Here is a 25,700-nt window from a genome sequence, read left to right as displayed (position 1 = left end):
CACAGAAATCTGCCGCGACGCGAATCTGATTCGATGTCACGAATAATCAGATGAATGCAGTATTAAAGTATCGAGAAAAAATTTGAGTAGTTTTCTTCTTTCGCTGTCTATACATTTTACAAAATATAACATTTACTCCTGCGTTGTTTTTTTATCCAATTACATTTAATGAAATTGTTTTTGTGATTGCCGAATTTTATTTCAAGTGAAAGTGAAAGTCGTTTCCCATCTTGCAAAAAAATAGGCATTCTCTCATACTTTTTAATTTCTTGCGTAAAATAGTATCCAGGATTATCGTAGAATTTTTTAATGAAAAAATATGTATAAAAATACGAGGATTTTTCATTTCAAAAATATACTATTTTATTAACGAGCCAATAATGCAAACATTTAAAATAATTAAAGTTGTTCTCTTTATTTTTATAATTCGTAAAATGTATAAAATGTGACATGGTATTTTTGCATGATACATATACATAATGAAGTATTAAAAAAAAGTATCTTAATCTTCTCTTCTTTCTCGAATTCGGCATTTGTAAATACGCCAGAAAGTTTCGCTGTTCTCTTCAGGGTGGAAATTTGATTCCGGTTGCGCGGTCTGAGATACAACCGCGAGGGGCTTCCTCTCTTCTTCGGGGTCTCTCGCTCCCTTGCGCCTTAAGCGAGTCTTACTTACGGACTTACGTCTGGAACGACGCGCGGAAGGAAGAAGCCAGAAAGACGTCTCGAAAGGCCCCGCGGGCTAATCGTTCTAACGAGATCATGCTATATTATTCCGACTTTGCTAATCTTTATTAATCTCGTTTCCATCTGGAGAGCGTGCGTCGCGTTTCCGCGAGTCTTTCGCGGAAGTAAACGATAAGCGATACAGGCCTCCGGCTTCATTCGATTGACGTGATCATCTCGTGATGATATCCATCAGTGTTATGAAACATCAAGAATAACACGACTTCTTAAGAAAAGAAGATTTCATTTTAAATAGAAATGAACGATCGTTTAAGAAGGCTTTAGATTTGAAATGATGATAAGATTAGCGATAAAAATTTTTTATAAAAAGATTATTTAGATATAACTATGCATGTTAAATATTTAAAATAAATCTTGCAAGATATTCAAAGATTTAATCCGTTTTTTTCTAAAACTTTTAATTATACATTTATTAAGACGATTTATATAATTATTAGCAATTATCAAAACGTGCAAAAAATTATGCCGAAATATATAGATCATTTTGACATCTAAACGGTTGTATCCAAATATTTTGCAATCATGCAAAGTGTAAATAAGGTCACGTCGCGCTTAGTACGATTATCTCTGCTACGGGGCGTTACGTACGGTGAAACGGACCGGTATGATACTCGCTCTGCGATCGAGGTAACGTTCTGGAACACAAGGCGAGTCTTGAATCACGGCGCGACGTGCCGTTTGATCTCGCTAAGACGTCCGCTAAACACCATTTTACACCGACAGCATATCACGAGAGTCGAACTTTCTAATCGGTAACTACGCGCGCTGCTCGATATCGCGGAGCAACGTTTCATCTGCCTCGAGAAGAGCATCTCGACATGTATTTTCGATCGTTTACGATCTCGAGGATGTAGGGCATAGGTAAAAGCGGCAATGGAGAAACGTGCGAATAAATATTAGTAGTTTGTTGAATGAAATTTTTTATCTCTTCATTGCTATCTGTCTGAAGAAGAAGAAAGAGACAGCGGAAGAGAGAGAGAACGAAATTTAATTTTTCAGCATTAAAAGTAAGAGATTTTTTTTGTTTCAGTTAGAAATTGAGTAAAAATTTGGAAAAGGACAGAAAATATGAAAGTCTTATTTTATGAGTAAAAAATAGATTTATAAATAATATATAATATAATTATTGAAAGATTTTATAAAAAGATAAAGTTATTATTACGCGCCGTATGCTGTCTATAATATTTATTTATTCTATACGAATGATGATTAGAGAGATTATCTCTGGAAAAATAAGTTTATATGTAGAGAGAAAGAGATAAAGATCGAATATATTTAGTTTGCGGCGACGATGCAATGTACCGTATATCGGATAGGCTCCGGTCTGCTTTTAAGAGCATGCACCGCACGCTGTTAGGCAGAGAGCAAGGTCTTACATCGCCAGGACGTCGGACACGCCACCGGCGCGGCGTGTGTGTACGCGCCGGGCATAGAATTACCAAGGCGCGACTTACCTGAACGCATCCTCTGTGACCAATTATCCCGCTAACGAACCCCACGCGTTTGCACACCGCGCCGCCAGCCGGGCTAATTAATTATAACAATGTCGTTAATTTTACGCGACCGAGTCGAAATGTTACTGACCGAATCGTGCGCCAGCTTCTTCGCTAACTTCCATCGATTGTTCGCTCTCGCTATTAAAAATCCGTGTATGTCGTAAAAGACCCGGGGAATTCGAAATAAAACGAGAATTATGCATCTTAATGAATTATTAATTCAGAAATATCGTTGAATAATTCAGCATATCTTGTTTTCGTCAATTATAAATATTAATTTTGTCGTCAATTTATCTTTTAAACATCAACTTAGATTGAGATCGCATATTTTTGAGTGGTTGAACTAGTATTATAAGGAGGAAGTGAAAAAGAAGAAGAAACAAGCTACTCAAATAAAACAATAAATATATTTCAATAAATATATTAAATGCTTTTATTTATCTCATTTTATTATAATTACAAATTATAATTAGTATCATGACTTCTCTTTTATTTCGAAAAGATATAGCTCATTTATATGAGACAGAAAAGCATTTTTTATCATTTTTAATGATTTATTCTCCTATTAATTAGCTTTAGTGAAATTCTTAAAATATTTCACACATAGTAATGTTTTTTAACTGTTAACATTCGCTAATTTGCTCTATCGCCTCTTCTATTTTTCAAGGACAAATAATTAAGAACGTAGCATGCGAAACGAGATCATAATGAAGGGAAGCTCGTGATGCAGCAGTTATAATGTAGAAGAGCATGGTCCGCAATCGTTATCCCTTGGCCTTAATACCACCTCTTGCATATCTTTCTTGTCGGTCTTATTATTATAATTACTGTCATTATTCGCCACAAAGTCGCTCGTACCAAACATCGTGACTCACATCTCGTCGCGAGCATCTCCAACGAGGATCGCTCGCGATCGATTCCGAGCTGCGCTTTCGTATCGGCACGATTAGCGTCTTATCCCATACAAAAAGACAATCGACAGACGAAGTGGAATACGGAGTGACTTTATCCAATCGATCAACGATGACGATTCGCTCGATCGTTATTTCTGTTTCCTCAAAGCTCGATCAAAATGCAGCAATTTTTTTTTTTTTTAATTATATGATACGCTTCTCTTTAAAAAAAATATCTGTATTTCAATCGGATACGTCTAATTGAAGAGCAATTATGAAGAAAATGCGAAAATAACTCATTATTTTGCCGTAATACTCAGTATGAAATAATAACGAATCATTACCGCGCTTTTTTTTTTTAACTAGGTCTGATAATATTAAGGTTACATAATCTATTAGAAACTGATATGCGAGATAAAACAGACTACATACGGTTTTATGGAAATAATAATAAATACATCAAGACGATACATTTGTACATATTTATGAAAACTATGCATTACATATATCTTTCATTTTTTTCCAATGTTTTGTCAATTTATATGCGATTTTTTTTGTGAAATTTTTTATTTATAATAACTTTTATGGTCAACTACTTTAATTTTATAGCTTCTTAAATTATAACCTTAAATATCTAAAAAATATATTTTACTTTTGTAACTTTTTAATTTAATTTTTTTATTTTTAAATATATTTTATTTCACACTCATGCCTACTCTTTTCTTATAAATATTATTATGTTTCCTATTAACAACTTTGTAAAGTATTTATTTAATTAGAAATAAATGAATTTTTATTAAATTTTTTAAGAAAATAATTAAGTATAAAAATTGGAATATAATGTTAGTAAAAAAAGAGAGATTACTTATTATACATGGCTATATAAAGTATCACGCTATACCTGATTTAAGCAACGGATTTTGAACAAAATTTATATTTTTACTGTTTCCGTTGTATCAGCAAATTAATATTCATCGCATCCATAATGTTCAAAGTCTACAAGTGCCAAAGTACTTTGTCAAGTCACGGCATCGCGACGATGTAATTATGAGTCACGATCAGTCAATTCTGTTTGCCATAATCGCGTATCACGATGCGTTCGACTCATATGTCATCGCGGATGACTCCACGTTATCTTGCCGTGCAATTTTCCAGGAAAAGTCGTGAATTTTCGTGTGACTCATCGCCCGCAAAACGATGGATCTTTAATTAAATCGCTTAGGAGACCATCAATGATGATTTTCCGAAACGTTGACTCGCGCGACGTTTTTCGAGATTACTAAGCGACACTGTGTACGAATAATGACAAGCGGAAACGCTCGTTGCAAGAAAGACGTGCGCGAAGCACTTGTGGTTTGTTGCCACAACCGTAATGCCCGCTTCGCACGACTGTGATTAGAAAGATAGAGATCTTTTTCGGAAATTACAGCTTTATTAAATCCTCGCGAAACTTAATGTGTGAACAATCTTTTGTATCTAATATTCGTTAATTTAAATAAAATTATATATACGTACGCAATATTAGAATATATTTAGAATAAAAACAAGATTAGAAGAAAATTAACATTTATTATTTTATTGAGATATTTCTACAATTTCCAAAAAATATATACTAACATTTTTTTTCTCTTTTTAGTGAAAGTGATTATTAAAAATGAACTTTAGAAATTTTTATACTAATTTAATTTTGACTTTTATAGATGCTTTAGACTTTAGACATTGCATACCATGCAATATATAAGTTGAAATAAATATCGTCGTTTATTTAAAGAGAAGATGAAAAGAAATTAGGGAAGTTAATATATTCTCTCATCACTCTCTCTCTCTCTCTCTACGTGTTTCACTACATTCCATTCTCAGATTCTCCTTTCTGACTCTCGCGAACATTCTTGTATCCTTTTTACTCGCCTCTTTGCGAGCATAGTTATTTTCTCGCGATCCTCTCATACAAGTTGCTTCTTATTGAGACTGCAACATCGAGAGCTGTCTAGCATATTTTATCTTTTCCATTTTATTTTTTTATTTTATTGCATTCTTATCTTATTGTATTCTCATCTTCTTATCTTTCATCCGAACTTTTCGCAACATTTTTTGCATTTTAATATTGTTTTTTCATCTTAATATAATCTTAATATATCCTTTATTTGTAAATTTATTGATTTTTTCTGAAGTTTTTCATGCACATTGGGGATAATGTCGCCGATGCATATCACGATGAAGTGAATCGATGAAGTCAATCATAATTTTGTAGATTATATATTAATCGCTGCAAATTCACGCGTCAATGAGGAAGACGACGCGTCGATTTTGCGACGTAATTACCGTGGCCATGACTATGAGTAACGCATAATCTATTAAAATTAAATCAACTTCTCATTAGGAGCGACAATAAGCCGATCAGGAAGCCTCCGGAAGCCCTCCCGGCAGCGTGTTTTTTGCGGGATACGAAATAGCAAAATACTGTCTCCGTGATATTAATATAGAAAGGTGAACTTACTCTTTTGTCACAAATGGAATCTTAATTAAGGGAATTGATCGAATATTTTGACAACTTTACGTACTGCCTTAATTATCAATATCGTTCATTTTCGACAAAAGTGCTACATAAGATTTCTCTTATAAAAAAATCACAGCTATTGAAAATCTATGATCTGGAATTAAATCGCGATTAAAGTAAAGCATGGAAATTAAATTGTTTGTGCAGCTGGCGCAAGATTAATAATATATTATGTCACAATATATAACACATGCTATATAACAATATTCCAAGATATATAATGTACTGCTTTATACATATCTATGAATAACGCATCTTTAAAATTTTGTATTCTTAATCGTGCATTTTAAATAGCAAGCCTAAGAGGGCAATTTATGCCTTAGCTGTCCGAGTACTTAAATCCGTAATTGAGAGAGATACCATATGACATCAGTCTGCCAGAATGGCTTAAAGTTCTTTCATTGACGCTCGTACGATAGTGAGGATTTGTCCCTCCAAGAGTTGGCACTCGGAACGCGTCATGTCGGCCACGAAGGACTAGTGCGAGCAATGAAAATTCAACGACGCAAGCAATTTGAGCTCGCGGCGAGCGTGCAAGCTGCAATCTGAAAGTATAAACGGTAGTTGTGTGTGCTCCGCGAGAGCTTACTTTCTCTCTCTATCCTTCTCTTCATCTCCCGTACGTTCAATGTTTCTTGCTCTTTCTCTCGCGCTGCCACAGAGCTCACGTGTAATGCGTGGTCGTCCGGTGGTTGGCTCGCACAGAGTCATCGCGTAATTTGCGTGTAACGATGCAATTTGTAGTTATGGCGACCCGGCTCTCCTTCTGTCTTTTTTTCTTCCCCCGCTCTTTCTTGGCCGTTGTTTTTTGCCGATACCGGCGACATCGACGTCGGCAACGACAGAGATAACGGCAACGATAACGTTGGACCAAGGAGATTTTAAGACGGACTCGTAGATTTAATGCGAATCTGGATCGGTTTCTATCTCTCTTTGACGAGTTTAATTTTTCATTTCATTTTTTACTTATAGAAAAAAAAAGGATTCAAAGTTATGGTAATGAGATGCAATAATAATTTTAGTCTTCCTTACAATCATAATTTTGTAGATTATTTATTAAATAATAGAGAAAGTATTTTATAAAAAAAATTATAGACATTATACAATTTTTAATTCTACTTAATCTCAAATATATATCTATCTATATTTCAATTTTTATCGCGACACTTTGAGATTACATTTTTACATTTAATTATATAATTAGAATAATAATAATAAGACAGTTATTAAAATTATTGGGAAAATAGTCACATTTTATTAAAATGATTTAATATTGATGTATTTATAATTTGTGATAAAGGATGATAATTTGATGTCGATGTAATGAGTCAAAAGGGACATTAAACAGTTCATACCCGGATCACGGTGAGACTCACGCTTTTCTTACGCGATCGCTCGTGTTACCGATATCGCGCTCTTTATCTTGACGGCGAGATAGAGGATGCCTCCTCCTCCTCAGGATCTTGCGCGCGAGAGAACGAGAGCGTCAAATATAGCGAGCTCGCGAATGACTTACAGATCGCGCGAGCGAAGCCACCTCTTTATCTCGATTCGAAAGTTCGTGCGCGTCCTGTTACGATATAAATTGCCGACTTAGCTACGGTAACTACTTATCTGTGTGTACACGTCGTGCCATCGATCGTGATAGCCGACTTGGGGCTACACCTTAGGTTGAGCCTACTCTTAGAAGTGTACACGTAATCCTTATGAAGTACGCGCGCGATTCTTTACATCGCCACCACCGTTAATTCTATCCCGCGCGAATTTTATTGCTATCCGCTGAAATAATTTCGAACGAAATTACAATAAAGGAACTGCGAAGTTTATACCTGATAACTGCCTGATAATTATTAACGTCTCATCGGCTCATTTAAGAGCAATGTCATTAATCAAACTGTGAGACAGGGATACTATACATATCGTGCTCGCCAGAAGAAAGAAAGAGAGAAGGCAAGTAACGGAATTTTCTTTCGGCAATTAAATAAAATATGAAATAAATTAGATGAGTAAAGAAAATTTTAAATATTACAATATAATGTATAATATATACGTAATTATTTGTATTTAATATTCCCTATTTTTCGCTTTATATATTCTGAAAGAATTAGCCTTTTAAATTACATCCCTAGAAACATTTTGCAACGCATTTTCTCCAAGCCTTTTTAGTACAAGATTTCTATCAAATCTTGAAATTTGTTTTTTCAATATCACTATCTCGCTTTTATACGTAAACTTGTTAATTTAAGCACTTCCTGTAAAGATACCTTCGATTTTAGGATCACCTCTCAGGCAGGTGTGTGCGCGCGCGCTTGCTCGCGCATTTTATCCGGCGGGGTTCGTTTTAATTAAAATCAACGCGCGCAGCCCGATCACCTTTTAACCCCGCTATCGCGCGCGCACGCCGGCCGGCGCTGCTCTTGCTCACGTGCGTGTCCCACGTGCTTTTACGACGTGGAATTATTACTCGCTGTTTATTAAATTGAATTGTGTCGCACCACGTCATCACCCCGTGGCCCTTTATAGGACCTCCTCTTCCCCTTTGCCCATTATCCACCACTCCATTACCACTCGTAATTAAGCTAACCGTTCATTAAGAACCTGAGCACGACGGTTGGCGCGCCAATCAAAGGCCGGCCGACCTATCGATTTGATATGATTGCTATGATTACAGTGCATTTGCCTTTGCAGTTTTTCACGTATAAAAAGATGATGGAGGATTAATATAGTTGAGAATAAATATATTCAAAAAGAATAAACATTATCTCATATTCGAAAAAAATTACAAGAAACTTTAGTCTGTATGTATTTCAAGAAAAAATTAATTTTGTCCAAAATTTTTTTAAAATAAATTATTCACCAATAAGTTATTCAGGTACTTGTTTAAGTCCATTCTGTCTGGCTTATTTATTCAAATTAATTGCATCGTTAATTTGTAAACGACATTAAACGATAATTTTATCGAATTTTTCGGAACAAAAATAGCTTCCATAGGATAAATTTACCATCGAGATTTTCTCGCCAGCGACGCGCATTTCGCGTAGTTATCGAAATCAGCAGTCACATCAATTCCGTGGAGCGGTAACGGGAATAATGCGGCGAAAGCCCGCGCTTTGTTGACGCGATGACGAAGAAGAAGAGAGAGCGCCGGATACTCGATCTCTCTCGACTGGACGGCTACTAATAGGATTTTCGTGATCGTCGGCACTTTCGAGAGAGATACTCGGCTCGCTCCCATAAGGAGCATCGCGTATCTACATACCTATATTGAGCGCCGCGCGTATGTGTGCGAACCGCTATTGTGCCAGATCGTGCATCCACCGTAACTTAAATCCGCGCTCCCTACGTTGACCTTAAAGGTGCATCGGTCTCGTTGCAACGTGCATGTTTCAGAATTTGCGTAATCACGTATCATCGAGTCTTCTCCCTCTATCCTTTACTTTTCTGATCGCGCTACGCAATCTTCGTCGTTTCGACGCGTGTATACCTTTATGTGTACGTATGTGTGCACGCGTGAAATGTATCCAATAACAAGAGAAACTTATCGTGTTATTCCATAAGCACTCTGGTCACGTTTATGGCTGCTCATACACGCTCTATCAATAGGAATCTGCATAACCATCTGCATTTAGATAGATTTTGATTTCAACACATGGTAGCTAATAATCGCTTATGCTTTATCGATGGACGATTGTACCAACTTCCGCCTTCCGCGATTACATCATGAGTATTGTGAATTAATATGAATGTTGGTAGAAAAGTAATCTCTTATTGTGTCGCAGCGATGTGGTTGACATTTTCATATAGAAGATTAAACATACAAGATGACTTGTCTCGCACATGACATTAATGGAGAGAGTTTTATTGAAGTATTGAAATTTAAATTGTGAGCTGTTGAATTTTTACAGCGAGAACTACATTTTTGTAATTGTATTTCAAAAAATTAAATGCCGTATTATAATTTAAAAATGTTAAAGGAATATGCTATTTTATAGAGAATTAAATATTTTTTTCATATCGTTTAATAAGTTTGACAAGACTATAATTAAATTGTGAAAAATTATATTATATTATGTATATGAGAAGATAAATATTTAATATATTTAAAGTTTATTAAATATATACGAAATTTAATCTCTGGATTTAAATTTAACAAACTCTCTACTTTTTTTCAGGATGCAAAAGTTTCTTCAAGAGGAGCGTCAGGCGGAACCTAACGTACTCGTGTCGAGGGAACAGAAATTGTCCCATCGACCAACACCATAGGAACCAGTGCCAGTTTTGCCGCTTGAAAAAGTGCCTGAAGATGGGCATGCGCCGGGAAGGTATGCACTGTACTGAACCCTTTTTACGAATTTATTAGCGATAGATCTCGACTGGTGATCATATCGAGGCCGCCGCAACATTTTGATGGCGTTGTAATTTTGTGGGTTCGAAATTTTCTCGAGAAAAAAGTTACAAGTGTCAAGCTCTAGAGAAAAATTGTTTATAAAATCGCACCTTTCCGTTTATTCATCGCATTATTCTTGGTTGAAAAAAATCCGCGCTTTTTAATTGCATTCGAAATAAGAGGCGAAGCACTAAATTTTATTTCGTAGTTTATTCGAAGAGAACGATGCTCTTTACGACTATCGGTTAAAGAGCCACTTGTTTGATCGTGATATCTGCAGAAACATCGCCGACGAACTATCGATCCGATGATAACGTTTCGCGCCGTGCGACTCGCTATGATCACCCGTTAAACTCTCCGTCACACGGCCTGTAAATCGAGCTATCGTGATTGGTATCACGTGTTATCCCGATCGAGCTGCGAGATTTATGGCATTGCATATGTTATACTTACACAATATTTTATATTGCGTGATAACAAGACGTCATATATGTATATCATATATGACGTTATAGAAACTTTTAATTGTTGTTTTCATTATCAGAATTATTTCTCCAGATTTTTTAATTTTTAAAAGAGCGAAGGCAAAATGCACTTTTTGCTAAAGTTTAAACATTGACTAAGCTAACAAACTATATATCATTTTAATCCTTTTACAAGATTAAGTCTTCAAATTATTCTCTTCTTATAAAAACGTCATTTCAACAACGTCTAAAGGATATTAGTATCGCGAAGCGTGCCGGACTCGTTTTCGGCGCGCTCAGCCGCGGCAGGAACTTTTAATTGCAGTCCGTAAAAAGGCCGGAAAGGTTCCCACGCTTTATCCCCGCCCGTGATTCCACGTTCCATCGCTCTTGAACTTGGCTACTCGCACCGCGCGCGATAACATCTAACCTTGTTCCACCGCGCGTATACGGAGGAGAGGAGAGAAGCATGCTCTGGTCATCGGCTCTTTCTCTCTCTCTTTCTCTCTCGTTCAAGTTTGCCCAGGTGTATACCCACTTCCGTCCGAGACGACTCGGTCGTCCATCGTAGCCGACGCGGCCGTCTGTCTGCCCCGAAGCGTGCTCGCGCCGCGATCGTAAACCTTGTAAATCACGCGTTTTTACGCGTTATCGGCCGCACGCGTCGATTTCGCACGGCTATCGATGAGAAACGCGGAAGGACATCGGCGGTTCTGCGCGTTGAAAGGAAAATGGAGAGATATGGCGAATTGAGTTGAATTGTTGGCTCTCAAACTATGACCAATCAATCGAAAACACATTATTTCGCATCTTTTAGACGTTAGAATAACAAATCGAGAAAAATTAACAGTAATGAAGGTAAACGACTATTTTTAGGAATTATTATTTCCAAGACTATTTAATTTTTATTGACATTTCAAAAATTATTGTCGCTTGAAATTTAATTTTATTGTACATTACAATAATTTGCTGCTACAGATTTTTTTTTATTGTAGCCTAAAAGATTTGACTTTTTAAGCGAATTTATATTTAATAGTTTAATTAAAACCCTACCGTGAAAAAAGAGAGGAGAAGAAGGAGAAAGAAGCAACTTTTTTATAAAATTAAAGTGAACATATGAATTTTTTCAATATTTTTTTATTTTATTTTAAAATCTATTTTTCTAAGATTCTTAAATTTTCTCTCGATATCTTTCATTATCAATTATATTACACATGTTGAGATCTTGAGATCGGAACAATTGTCCCCCTCATTTCAGTCAGGATTCCTTCGCTCGCGATACAAAGAAAGCGCACGACTTCCCAGACGCGGCGTACATTCTCTAATATTATGAACGAAAGAGAAGCAAGCACTTGGCGAAAGGGAAACTCGCGCACGATTATTCGCACGAGAGACGGCGGCACGCCTGGCCGCGATGCGGTTTTTCCCACAGGTACGTAGACACGAGAAGTGCAGAGAAGACGTCGCGTTTTCTGCCCTGTCACAGCGACATCCGCCCATTATCCGCGATGATGCCCCGCTCTTTGATAATAATTCGAGTCGCTCGCGAGCACGGGGCACGTAACTTTGTGTACACTCACCTGGCCCCTATATATACCGTATGTGCTCGCACGGGAAGGAAAGAGAGGAAGAAAGAGAAAAGAAAAAGACAGATAAGGAGAATGGAGGAAGCAGAAGAAGAAGAAGATGAAGAAGAGGAAGAGGCGGAAGAAAAGGAGAAGGAGAGTGCACGAAGGGTGGAGGACCGCGGGAAAGAGAGAGAGAGTGATGGGATGGGCTCTGTACCATCGGCAGCATGGCAGTAACAGCAACGGCAGACGAGGTAGAAGCAAGGTAGATGAAGGGAGGGAGGAGACGAAGCGAGAGGAGAGACGACGGAGAAGGAAGGTGGACGAGAGGAGGATGGAAGGAAGGAGGACAGAGGGGAGGGACGATGGTCCGAGGTCAGCGGGGTGCATGACCTTACCTCGGGGGCCCCTTCCTTCCGTGGGGCCCTCGAGGCAGACAGGATGCGCTGAAGATTACCCCGTAGATACTGTCCGCGATGATTACAGAAATCTAGGAAGCCGCTCAATTTAATTAACCCTTAATTGCGAGCGCTCGGGACGGGATGGTGCGTTTACTTCGGGACCCTGGCGCTTTTCCCCCGTCTTCCTTTTCTATTCGAGGATGATGATAATGATGATGATGATGGTGTGGTGACTATGGCCGTGTGTACGAACGCGCGACGATGCGTGAGTTATCGCCCCGCGAAACGCAAAGTGCAATTTATTTTAAAGGTGAGAACGAACAAAGTGTGAGCGAGTTGAAAACGGTGCATATAGACTCGCGTTGCGGATCTTTATTAACGCTAGAAGGATTATTTGTAATTTATTAGACCTCAGTTGGATCTAATATCCGTATCTTTCAGATGTGATACGAATTTTTTGAATACTATTGATGAGTACAATCTGTCAAGTTTAATATTCCATATACATGTCTTTCTCTTATTTACAGCACAAAGTATCGATATATATATTTATTAATTTATTTTAATTTTTATTTTTATTGAAAAGTATAATAATATTAAAGCACATTTTTGGAGGCGCAAAAACGATATAAAGTCAGAAAAATGCTCAATAATCTAAAAAACTAGAATAAATATGCCGAAATTCGAGGCAACCAAACCCACAAGAAACCCATAAAAATCCTAATAAAAACACAAGTTTTTAAATATATATGTTTAAGATTTTCTCTTATCACTTACCATTACATCTGCAGTTGACTGACATATCGACTTTTTAGTTGTTTTCAAAAATGTTAATCTCAGTGCGTAGTTGCTCATGCGTTTAAATCACCCTATATATCATATTTAATTTTCTTACACGCCTTTTAAGGACCCGAGTTTTTCGAACTTTGTTATAATGAAAAAAACATGTGATTAGTTGATTTTTTTCCGGTCTGCGAGTACGGAATTGGAGATTAGCTTTATCATGTTGAAGCGCTCTTTAGTTGGTCGCGTAACTATCGAGTGTACCCATCGCGATACACCGATAGCGACCCACGACTAGAAGGCCCCGTTACGTACTTAATACGCTCGTTAAAACGAGGAACTTAGAAATGTATTCATTTGCCGGCGCGCACGTTTCTCCCATATTCTCGCAATAAATCTGTACTGTGTATTTTACAACCCAATGGCCGTTAGTTCGCGCCTGCTTCGATATTTTTTTTTTCTTCTTTAGAGAAAAGAGAAAAAGACAAAAAAAGAAGGAAAATAACAGCGCGCTCAATATATTCTCTGCGCCAAAATGACCAGCTCAGTGTAATTTATGCGCGTGCTGAAGTAATTAACCCATTTACACGCGGATGTATATATCCATTCCACGTGATTATGTCGAAAGAATCATAGCTTTAAGAATACGTTAAAAAATAAAATTTCGATATTTTGGTTTCCTCTTTGCTATCGTCAAGATTTAATGATAAAGATTTAAGACGTGGATTCAACTTTGTAATTGGCAAAATGAAACAAGCTAATCCATAAAGGAGAAACAGTTTATTAACTTTAATATTTTAGATTTTTTGCTTTCTTATCATAATATTATATTAAAATTTTTTAATATGTAAGTTTCTCTCAAGAGATATTAAGAAATAATTCCTCCACATTTTTATTAAAAAAATTAAATTTAAGATTATACATATATTATAATATTTTATTACGTGTATTTTCTTTTTTTTTCATTAACGGTTTACTGGGATTATTTTAAAGATTAAAATAGATGAATAGATTACTCTTCTTTCTCATAAATGCGTTCACCTACCGTGTAATTGCGACATTTTTTTCCGTAACAAGCAATGAATATACATATTTCGAATTTCGTGAATTCTCACGTGGACATAGATACGTATCGTCGAACGTTCGTTAATGCCATAACAAAAGGAGACAGGACGCACGACAGCGACGAGGAAGGTGATGGTGGTGGGAGCCGGGAAAGGAGACGTGGAGAGAACTCGAGAGGCAAATAACCCTAATTTCATCGTCGGAGACCTGCATTCAGAAAGTCATTATCAAACGACCGTCCCACACGCCCGTTATAATTACGCGGGCGTTGTTGCACAACAGAAATGTATCGAATTCTCTCTCTCTCTCTCTCTCTCTCTCCCTCTCTCTCCTTCATCTTCACTTTGTTCTGCCTTTCCTTATCTCTCTTTCCATTTTTGCGCATTTTCTTTTCTTTCCAATGCTCCACCGTTCTTCTCTTTCTCTTTTCTTTCCTGTTCTCACGTTCTTTATTTACACGCGTTTCACGCGAATCATTTGCTCCGGCTTGTACGTACATTTATCTCTTTCTGTCTACTGTCTGTTAGCTCGTTTCGCTTTCTTTCCGACTGTTTATCGATTACGCGATTTATGATAATTTTCTAATCTTACGGAGTATAATTTTTTACGTTTTCTTCGATTAAGCGCTCCGGTTTAATCCTTTCAGTGAAAATCACGTTTTAAATATAATAGTAGTTATTTTGAACTAATTATAGATCTTGAAAAGTGTTAAACTACTTGTAGTAAATTTATAACTTGAAAGCAAGAACTTACAAAATATTACTGCCTTTTAATTATTTTCATTTCTCTCTTAACCATCCAATGTTTAAAGTTCTTATACGTAGTTTATTTAAGCATCAGTTATATTAGTTATTTGTTACATGTTAGAAAAAAATTCTTTTAAATGCAGCAGCAAACATGTGTGTGTATTTAATAATAAATACATGTAGGTAAAATACAATGTAGGTAAATTTTATAAACGCTACATACAAAAAAAAAAGAAATGTTCAGAGCAAGAAATTTAATCATTTAGAAATTTTTCAACGCTGTAATTACGCTGCGATTTAAATGTTGTCAACTAATCCATATGATAATAGAAGAATAGCACAATTAGATTGCTCTTATCATATCAAATCACGTACGAAGTGAAACTAATTATCAATTAATATTTTTTTTTATCTCTCTCGGAAAGCTTTTAAGATTTTCTCAAGAATTTCGCTCCGCGTTCGGAATGCCAAAGAGTCTCGGGAAGGATTTATCAATTTATCTACCGTGCGATTGATCGGTATTACGATCGATCGGTCGGACGATCAAGCATCGATCGAGCGTTGCTCTGCCCCTTTCCCTTCACTCCGGTCACAGATAATCGTACACATTCGCAACCGCGCACGGGGATCTCCGCCAGTTATGAAATCCTCGAAGACAGCCAGCCGATAATTCAGCGCTCCGATCGTGGTCGCGCATATGTGTGTGTGTGTGTGTGTGTGTATAGGTGCACATACGGATGGATACATAGACGATCGCAATGTGCCATGCCCCGGCGCGGATTTCACTTATCTCTCTCTCCCGGCGTCGAAGTTCCGCGGCCCGATGCAACGACGATGGGGCCATTATGGCCGCATTAACTGAAATTAGACATTGTTTCCCTTGCCGGGTGGAGCAACAATGGGAAGACAGCGCGGACAACGACGAGCAACGACGAGGTGAGCCAAAATGGCGGGGGGGATAGGGAGCAACGAGAGGGAAAAATAAAGAGGTGCCTATACACACATACACACCTGCACAGCGGAAGAAGGAAAGATGAAGAGGGGAGGGGGAGGGGGGAATGTCGCGGGAATGGGCGCGAGACGTCCACTTCGAAGAATATCCTCTCTTCTCTCCCCTCTCTTTCTCTTCGTCTTTACTTATCTCCTTCTCCCTCGTTCTGTCTTCGCCAGTATACGCCGGCGAGATTGCCGATATTACGGCAGGGTCAGGATCGTGACTTTAATCAATTAGCGGGGTTTCTCGGACCCGGGAAATGATTAGTAATACGGCCGGCAGCCAGACTCTCTCGGCTCTCGATCTCCTCTCCTCGCCCGAATGCCTCTCTCCTTTCGTTGCTCTTATCCGCATCACGGGGGGATAAGAATACGCGCGCCGCCGTTCCGATGAGCCGCACGAGGAAGTAATTGATGAGAGAAAATCAGCTTATCCCCGCGGATGAAGCTCATTACTTGTTAGGATTGCGAAAAACTAGCCGTTAGATTATTTGCAGAATACCTGCTGATTCATTCTCGATATGAAGTTTGACACGAATTACGAATGGTTTCTTTATAAAAAGATGCAATAAAACTTCTAATATAAAAAACATGTTCTTAATATTACATGCTGTAAGAGTGATTTAAAGCTCATTAAATAAAGTATTGAAAAAAAGCATTAATTTATTTGAGATGCAATTTAAAGTAATTTGTATTTTCTAAAAATTTGATTTAATCAATTAAATATTTAAACATAAATCTTACACACCAAATTTTATAATTTCCGAGTGTTCATATATTTTCAAACGATTATAATTCAAAGACTATTTGTGCTCGGCATTACTGAATTAAAAAAAAAAAATAAAAATAAAAATTTCTGATTATTCAAGAAGCCGTAAATTAGCAGACATTTGTGTAGAGAGAAATCTTCTTGTATAAAAATCCAAAAGAGGAGAGTTCGCGGTTCGAGATACCGTTATAGCGAGATAAACGTCCATACGCAACGCGCCGGATCCTTGTTTCGCTTTGCGCTCGACTCGATAGCGACGAATCGATCGGTCACGTATTTCCCGCGGCAACGGAAAGGTTGCGGAAAGACTGCGACTCGTGGACGACTTTGACGGGATTTCATCAATAATTACGATTAATAGCACCGCGCGTCATCGCTCCGCTCCACTTTAATCGCCGTTATTTTCTAGGTCGTCTCTTATGTGCGATCTATATTCACTTCTTTTTTTATCTCTTCCGAGAGAACTGCGTGTATCTGATCCGGCAGCTTTTAATATCGGACTGTAAAGAGGGATTTCCATTTCGATTCATTTTCGCGGAAGAAACAACGCTTCATCGGAATGTATGTATGTGATAAGAGAATACTTTTCTTATGTATTTCCAAATAAAGCGGATCTAATAAGCAATAGTACTTTAGTTTATTGACGTAAATAAATTTCTAATATATGTATGATAAGAAAATTCTTTTCTCACATATTTTCAAATTAATTTGATCTAATAAGGAATAATATTTTAGTTTGTTGACGTAAATAAAAAACATATACAATCAAATTGTAAATATTTTTAAGAGCCTTGGAAAGAGAGAGCAAAGAGACACATTTAAATACTAAATAGATTTGAATAATTTAACTAGATATAATGAGGAATTTCCAAATATTTTTGCGCGCTATTTATCAGTAGTGATTGCAGTTTTATATCCTTAATACGAATTTTCTCAAAAAAAAAAAAAAAAAATCATACTTGCGCAAGGTTCAATATAATCGACTCGAAATGGCACACGACTAAAGTATATAATTAACTAGGCTATAATTAGATTGAATTACAGTACGCGAGTTCTCGCGGTAATAAGAAATCACTCTCTCATTTAGATCTCCCGTTACGTCTACCGTGGAGAAATTGACAAAGAGTTGTTTAACCAATGAGCAATAAAGATTTTGTTAGCACAGAATTTTCGAGAACACTACAACTCGCCTACTCCGAAAATTCTTCATCGATCGTCCAAGCTTCCTGGCGCGCGAAGCGACCACGTTTCCCCATATTTACCCGTATAATCTCTTTCCGTGCATTAAAATACAAAGTAGGCGCATTACCATGACAAAACTGTCGGGTCAAGAGGGCCTGACACCGTCCGTGGGGGATTACGATCGGCGGCCGAGTCCGATATGCATATTCAGCGGTGCAAGGTCCACCTTGTGCGCGTAAACTCGCGCCTTTTGTTCATCCTCGGCCAATCCAAGCTCACCACGGGCTTTTCCGCTCGATCGTCAACACGTCGAGCTTTTCGTTTTTTCTTTTTTTTTTTTTTCCTCTTTCTCACATTCACGCGCACGCGCTGAATTATCACCACTGAATATTCGACGAGGCGCATCCTCGGAAATTTGACATTGAAGTTTTACTCGTGCGTTCAATTCGCATTGTCATCGACTGCGCGTCAAACTGTTGCGAAACAGAAACATTAGAATTAAAAAACTTTCCTGCTATTCTAGATATTTCAATTAAATGCAAACGAATCTACGGGTCTCGTAATCCGACATGAATCGGAATGATTAAAAAGGTTAATAAAAATTATATAGGTCATAGAGTGGAACATAGCAAGAAATTAAGATAATTTAATAAATGGGCAAACAATATTGTATATTAAATTATAAAACTACATAGTTTGATGAATTTATACAAAATTATTTAAACGATTATTTGGGTTTGTTATATAAGCATATATAATAATTTCAGAAATGAATAAATTATTATTGTTTATTGATGTATCAAATTATTATTTATAATCAGTATCAATTAATATAATTTTGTTCACATACTCGTACTTTTTAATAATTAATGAGATAAAAAGAAATCTTTCCTGAAAAATTTTAATAAACAAATATTGAAAATATGATAACGAGTATAAATATTTGATTCTTGTATATTCTTTAAGAATTTATATTAAATGGATTCGTGGGATATGTGGGAAAGAAGGGAAAATATATCTAGGGAAATCGTTATTTTTTAATATATAAATATTTAATTTAGCGGGTATTTTATAATTTAATGTAGAATTAAATCTAAAATATATTAGAACAATATATATATATATATACGACTAAAAACAAACGACTTTAAATTCAGAACAACAAATCAATTCGAATGGTGATCTTAGGTGATCTTAGGAAGCCCCGGAGCAACCGAGCTCACTGTGTTCCAATCAGAATTTAAAAGTTCAGCTGCAAAAGGCCTGCTATGTCAGCTTTATGCGCGGTTTTTTTTACGCGCAGCTATACATACTAGAAATGATCTACGTTATTATTTGCTTTTCCAAACTTTGATTTACGCCGATTTACGTTCAAAGATATATAATTTTAATTACGATTTAATTATGCACATATTTGATTACGGTCGAGTCATTGTTTCGTTTAAGACGGATATATTCGCGAATCATCGATCGATTTTGGATATAAATGTTGTTTCTTATAATTTAATCAAAAGATAATTAATCCAGAATGTATCAAGCATCTTCGGAAGAATATTATATACATTTTAAGCAAGAAATATATGACATTGTAGAAAATGCCTTCTGGCATCACGAGAATAATTAATATCATGTCTAGTTACAAAGCTTGCTTCAAGATTTAAGATAATCGCATTAAGGTGGTTTATCGCTATGCTTGATTAAATTTTTCTCGATACAGTGACAAATCTCGCAATGCAATCAATTTATATCAATTAACATCTCTGTTCATATTTTATTTTTTGCTAAAGGCAAAGGCAAGTACAAATACTTGAGTCTCTCCTTCGAGCTTTATTAGTACATTAAATGATTAATCAATCAAAATTACCTGTGTAGAAAGTATTAGAAAACGTCTAGAGCTTCTTTCCCACACACGGTCATTCTCTTACTTTCTAAATTCTATTTTTAATTACTTTAAAAATGTGTCGAGATTAAATTTGGATTAAGTGCGGATTAATTTTCGAGCTATCGAGAAACAGCGCGATAGACAACCGTTGCGCCGAACCCTTAGACTTAACTCATCGAACTTATTACCGGCTCTCAAGACCCGGTCTTGAGAGATACATGTCTGCCCACGTCTATCTTAGGAGAAGAGCTGGTTCGCGAGGCAGGTGAAGTTCCGCCACGGACGCTGCCGTTATTTGCATCGCGGCGAGTTTCCGACGTCTTTCTCTCGCGCGGGTTCTTCCCCTTTCTCCGTCCTTTTTCGTCGAGGATGCGGCAATTACGATGTTCCCTCGAAAACGTGCCAATAAGCGGAGAGTGCGGGCCGTAGAGGCGTTTCGTCCGCGACGCGGAATTGCAAGGTCCGGATTTCACTCTCGATAACCGCGTCGCGCGAGAATTTTCTTTCGCGCACCTTTGGCTTTCATTAAATCGTTATTTATCACCGCCATCTCGTCGGAGGCCGCCGGGCATTCGATACGCACCGGTTAGCCCAGAAAGACCGAGAAATATCGTATCCAGTATTGATAAGAATATAAATTTTAAACTCGGAGGTATTTGAATTCTTTGATAATTTTAATTTCACCGAGAAAAATAAATCATTTATTCCTTCTTCTTTGAGTACGTTCATCGCACCTTTCGATCCGATAACGCGATAATAAAGTTCAAGTAGCTTTAATTCAATGGATGACGCCAAATGAAAGCTAAATCGCGTTCCTACCGTTTGTACATTTAAAATTACGGATGAAGTAAAAAGTCGGTGATGAGGTAAGAATAATAACGTGGGCGCATAAAACACGCGATAGCGCGGACAAGCGGTCTGCCTGCTCGCGTGTGCAGGGTCTCCGCGGACCGTCATCGGTCGACATCATCGACGTGTAAACAGCGTGGGAAAGCCGACGACGAGTCCGGAGTCGACGCGACTCTCGCGTAAGGATGCCGCCAATTTTTTAGGCTCGCGCATCACCATGTGAAAGAAGCGTGCGATTCGCGCTCGGAATTCGAACAGGTGAATCACGGCCGAGTAATGCACATTTCGCTTCGGTGTCACGAATAGAGGGAGAGAGAAAGCGAAGGAGGGGAACAGAAGACGAGGACCAGAAGAGCGACGGCTCGCGAACCGGAAAGCTGGAAGGACGTCGTGTAGAAATTTTAGCGACGTCGAGGTCTCTCTCACGTGCGTCTCGCTTCTTTTTGCATTTTCGCGCGATAAATGATTCGGATTGCGTCTTGACGGTCGCCACGAAGTCTGAAGAAGATGCGCGCGGCATCTCTGATGTTAATACCCAACGAGCGGATATAATCTGCGATGTGCGGCGGATTAACGGAAACTAAGCGGTTGATGCCGTTAAGCGTCTGTCTGGTAAACAGTAAGCCCATTTATTTCGCACTATCGCATCGCGCTGCGTCTCGATTGTGAAATAAGCAAGAGATGAATTTAGTTGGATCCTTGATCGAAATCACTGAAGATCGGTGGATTCAAACCGATTCTATGAGAGATGAAAATGTCACAGAGACCATTTCAAAACAATATCAGCAGAAAAGCATCTTATCGTAAAAGTAACTCATTATCGAACTACATCATCATTGAATTTATTTTTCTTTTTAATTTATTCTTAAAACAAAATAGATCATTGTTTTAGATTTTAATAAAACGTTGCTATTAATATTAAATGTCACATATGGATTATTTTATTATTTTATACTATAGATATTTCAACAGAATATTCCAAACGTCTTAATCAATAAAAAGAAATGTTTAAAATTTATTTTTTTAACTTTCGTTGTGATCGTTTTCTAGAGATGTCAAGGTATACATATCAATTTTTGTATATTTTTTTTTAAACACTTTTAGATAGTGCTAAAACTGCGCCAAGACATTGTGACCGAGAATAGAGTGAAAAAAATGTGTAACCTACAAGAGTTAATGTTAATCAAATTCGAACGAATGTAAACGATAAAATAAAATGATTTTTTGTCGTTAGGTGATTTCGCCGTTGAACAAACTCGTCATCAATGATATTTTTGTACTTGCACAAAAAAACTTCAAAGTCTCACGTGCATAATTTCACGGCGCGTAATTCACGCACGCGAGCCGGCCGGCGCATTATTCACGTCGCGGGGCTCGTCTAACCCATAAAACTCTAAGAGAATCGTTCGCACTCGTCTCTCGCGATTGCGAGGCCCGCGTGGTGCTTGTTCGGAACCAGTCCCGCGCATAAACCCGAGCGAGTTCGGTCCGCGGAGATCCCGCGCTTACGAATCACCGCGGCGGGCGGAGGTGAACGAAAGCAGATATTAATAACGCGCCGCGTACATGATTGTTGCGTGGTCCCACCTTCACCTCCTTTTCCTCCTCCTGTTCCTCTCTCTCACTCTCTCGAAAGAGGCGCGCTCCACCTCTCTCTCTCTCTCTCTTTCTCTCTCGCTTTCTCGCATCACCGTTGCCTATCTTCCTCACCAAGTTCGCCCGGGTCGCTCGTTTCTCCATGCCTTCCTCAAGCTTAATGTTGCTCGTATAGCGTAAGAGCATAGCGTGGAGTAGCATGCGAGAGAGCCGGGGCCTCGCCGCGAGCAGGCACCGTGGGAACCTTAGGCGGGCACTCGCTCGCGCGCGAGCGCACGGGGTTCCGTTCTGGACGCGTGTAACCTTGTAACCTCCACCGACCTCTCCCTTTCTCAATCTCCGTCTCTCTTCCTTTCCCTTCTCGTCTGCGCGCCTCTTCTCTCACTCGCCAAGTCTTCTTTCCGTTCGTACATCTCGCGGTCTTCGTCCTTCGTCGGTCGTATACAGCTTCGTAGCAACAGGCGACAGGCCGCTCTCCGAAGATGCGATCTCTCGATCTCTCGACGACGAGATCGGCGGAGAGAACATCGAGACGCTAGCGACGCTAGCCGATAAAGAGCATGTTGTAGAATCGTAGGAAAGTTGGAGAAGTGCACGATACGCGCTCTTGATTGCGATAAATGTGGCGTAATAAATTTCATACGCGTCAGAGGATCGCTCAGCCTTTCCGTCGATTGCACGCGCGATAACACGCGAGCGCCACGCTCTCGTCGTTAAGTTCGATCAATAATAAATTTCGCTATCCAAGCGGCAAATTCCGCGTTCTCGGCTTGCTCTTAAACCAGCCTCTCGGCTGGTGATGTATCGCGACTATGATGAGACGGATTCGTTTGTTTGTTAAATCTTTTTTCCAAGTAAGTGCAAGAATATTTCAATAGAATTTGCATTTAATAGAGTGTGAAAATGAGAAATTTTTATTATGTAAAATTTTATTTTGATAATATAGATAATTGAATTTTATTTTAATATCACATTATATACAATAATAAAAAAAATATCTAAATATACTATAGCCATCAAATTATTTTAAAAGAAAAAAAAAATAGTAAGTTGGAGAAAAAATATTAAAAACCACGATACAATATACGGATTACGTAAAATGAAATATTAAAATAAATAAAAATATTAGATTTATATTAAGGAAAAAAGAAAATATATAAATGTCATGTGACATTCAAATGAAGAGAAGCAATTTTTTTCTGTGACACCAAGACGTCAAATTCGAGTATTCTCTGAAAATGTCAACATTCCTGGGAAAGTTCTTATAAATAACGATAAAGTGTCTCTATATAATACGCAAGTCGTTGAGCGTACATGCGAGGGAGTTTCCCGCGGACGGGATCGGCAGCGTCGAATTAGCGAGTCATCGTAATGACGCTCGCGCTCCTCTCGGACACGATCTCCCGCGGATGAAACGGACGGCCGTGAGTCCGATGCGGTAACGGCGAAGAAACGGTCGCTGACGGCCGAAGTCGGTAACCTTCTTTCCGGCGAAATTATCATAATGGCTCGGAACAGAAGCATGGCCCGGAGCCACCTCCGGCTCTTGCTTGGAAACTCTGCCTTCTCTCTTTCTCGCGGCGCTACTCCTGCACTATACTCCTTACCCGAGCATCTTCCGCGAGTCTAAAAGCGAGCCCTCCCGCGTGCGTGCGTTGCGTGAGTGCGTGCATTCGAAGCTGTGTTGTATGTGTTCACGCGCGCGGGCAGTTATGGCATCTTCTCTCTCTTTTCTCTCTCTCTATCTCTCTTTCTTCATAGCCCAACAGCCCGTTCTCGAAGCGAGACTTTGGCCGCCCTGTCGGACCAGGGCAACGTCAGGTATACACACAGGTATATATCCTCTCGCGCACGGTAATTACGTGACGTATTAATACCAGTTATTCCGCGTCGACTGGTTCTCTCTCCCGGTCGGTCGGCTGTCTCGATATCCGCAGGTGTATTCGACCTGTTCTTTCTTCCTTTCCGCCTCTCTCTCTCTCTTTCTTCCCCTCGTACTCTCGCTCTCTTTCTCTGTCTCTCTTGCCGCGATTCCTTTTCTCTTGTCTGGCCTCCTCCAACGCCTCCCTTGATCCCCGCGAAAAATACTCGTCCGCACCCCGCGAATCAAACGAGAGATATATTTTTGCGATGTGGTTGATCGACATTTGCCTCTTTAAACGCCCGCAAATTGTGAACACTCATAATCAGTGGCGCGCGACGAAGCCCGTCGAGAAATCTATTTGTTTATCGTAATTATAATATGTTAAATTTATTTTTTGAGTAAAGAACAAATGCACACATATTACTGTCCGTAATAAAAATTATTGGAACTGTCCGTAATAAAAATTATTGGAACTCTAACTGATGACTTTGAAACAGCGCTTGTTGCTACAAGACGCGAGCTTTAGGACGATGCGGAGCCGATTATTTTACAATTACTGCGATAACCAATCACGCACATTTGCGCGCGTTTTAAGTGAAAACCTTATCGAAGGGGCGTTCGAGGGATCGCGCTTTTTTCCTTGTTTCCTTTTTCCCTTCTAACGGAGAAACTTTGCGGGCGTATCTCGGATCTGCGCGCAGCGAGCGGGGCCACGCGGGAAAAGCATGCTGAGGGCCCGTAAATGATCGAGTACGCCCCTCGGATCCTGGGTCCATCGCGGGACTCGCCCGAGCAAGTCGCAATCACGACCGTTAATCGCGGCGCGATTAACTCTCTCGAGAGAGAGCCGCTGCGAAAGTCCCGACCGGATTCGAGGCGAGCACCAGGGAGGATCGTCCTGCGCTCGTGAAATCCCGATCATCCGTTTCGTCTCCTCCTTCCTCGCGAGATGAAACGCGCGGGACTAGAGATTATTCCCGATACGATTGTCGCCACGATAGGGCGAACGTTAAATTCATTGCGCTTGTGGAGAATAAATGTAATATATTTTTATGAGAAATAAAGTGAAAAAGTAGAGTCACATGAGAGATTGACAGTTTATGTTAAATATGTATATAATTTATTTATTTATTTATTTGACGATTATATCGAGTTTTGAAGTATAATTCAATGAATTAATTTACATATTAAATTGTATTTTCTGATGATATATATATAATTCTTAAGACAAATAAAAATTACTTATTTTTGGATTGATTAATAAGCGAAGACACAGCCTCATTTTGAAACATAGTTTTTAGATCGTTCTGATTAGATATACAGTTACTGACAATATATTAAACTTTGATCATGAAATTTTTTTCAATTCGTAATTTATGATTACATTCTCTTCAATGATGATTACGGAAACCATTATTTTAATAATCGATGAGGTATATCTAGGCGACTAGTGAATAC

The 25,700-nt window shown here is 38.4% G+C and overlaps 1 protein-coding gene across 6 annotated transcripts in view; it reads left to right on the top strand.

Annotated features, from left to right (window-relative positions):
- LOC126854714 (steroid receptor seven-up, isoforms B/C) overlaps window positions 1-25,700 on the top strand; it is a 197,463-nt gene that overhangs the window by 96,598 nt on the left and 75,165 nt on the right. For 5 of the 6 annotated variants that reach the window (XM_050601704.1, XM_050601705.1, XM_050601706.1 and 2 more), the window contains one exon: window positions 9,866-10,024. In XM_050601704.1, coding sequence (XP_050457661.1) covers window positions 9,997-10,024 — 28 coding nt within the window. In that variant the 5' untranslated portion in view covers window positions 9,866-9,996. The remainder of the gene's footprint in view (window positions 1-9,865; window positions 10,025-25,700) is intronic. The other variant, XM_050601702.1, reaches the window with a different exon arrangement.

Source organism: Cataglyphis hispanica, chromosome 14 (assembly GCF_021464435.1).
Source record: "Cataglyphis hispanica isolate Lineage 1 chromosome 14, ULB_Chis1_1.0, whole genome shotgun sequence".
NCBI classification, from domain to species: Eukaryota; Metazoa; Arthropoda; class Insecta; order Hymenoptera; family Formicidae; genus Cataglyphis; species Cataglyphis hispanica.
This window is presented reverse-complemented; position numbering and strand designations above follow the sequence as displayed.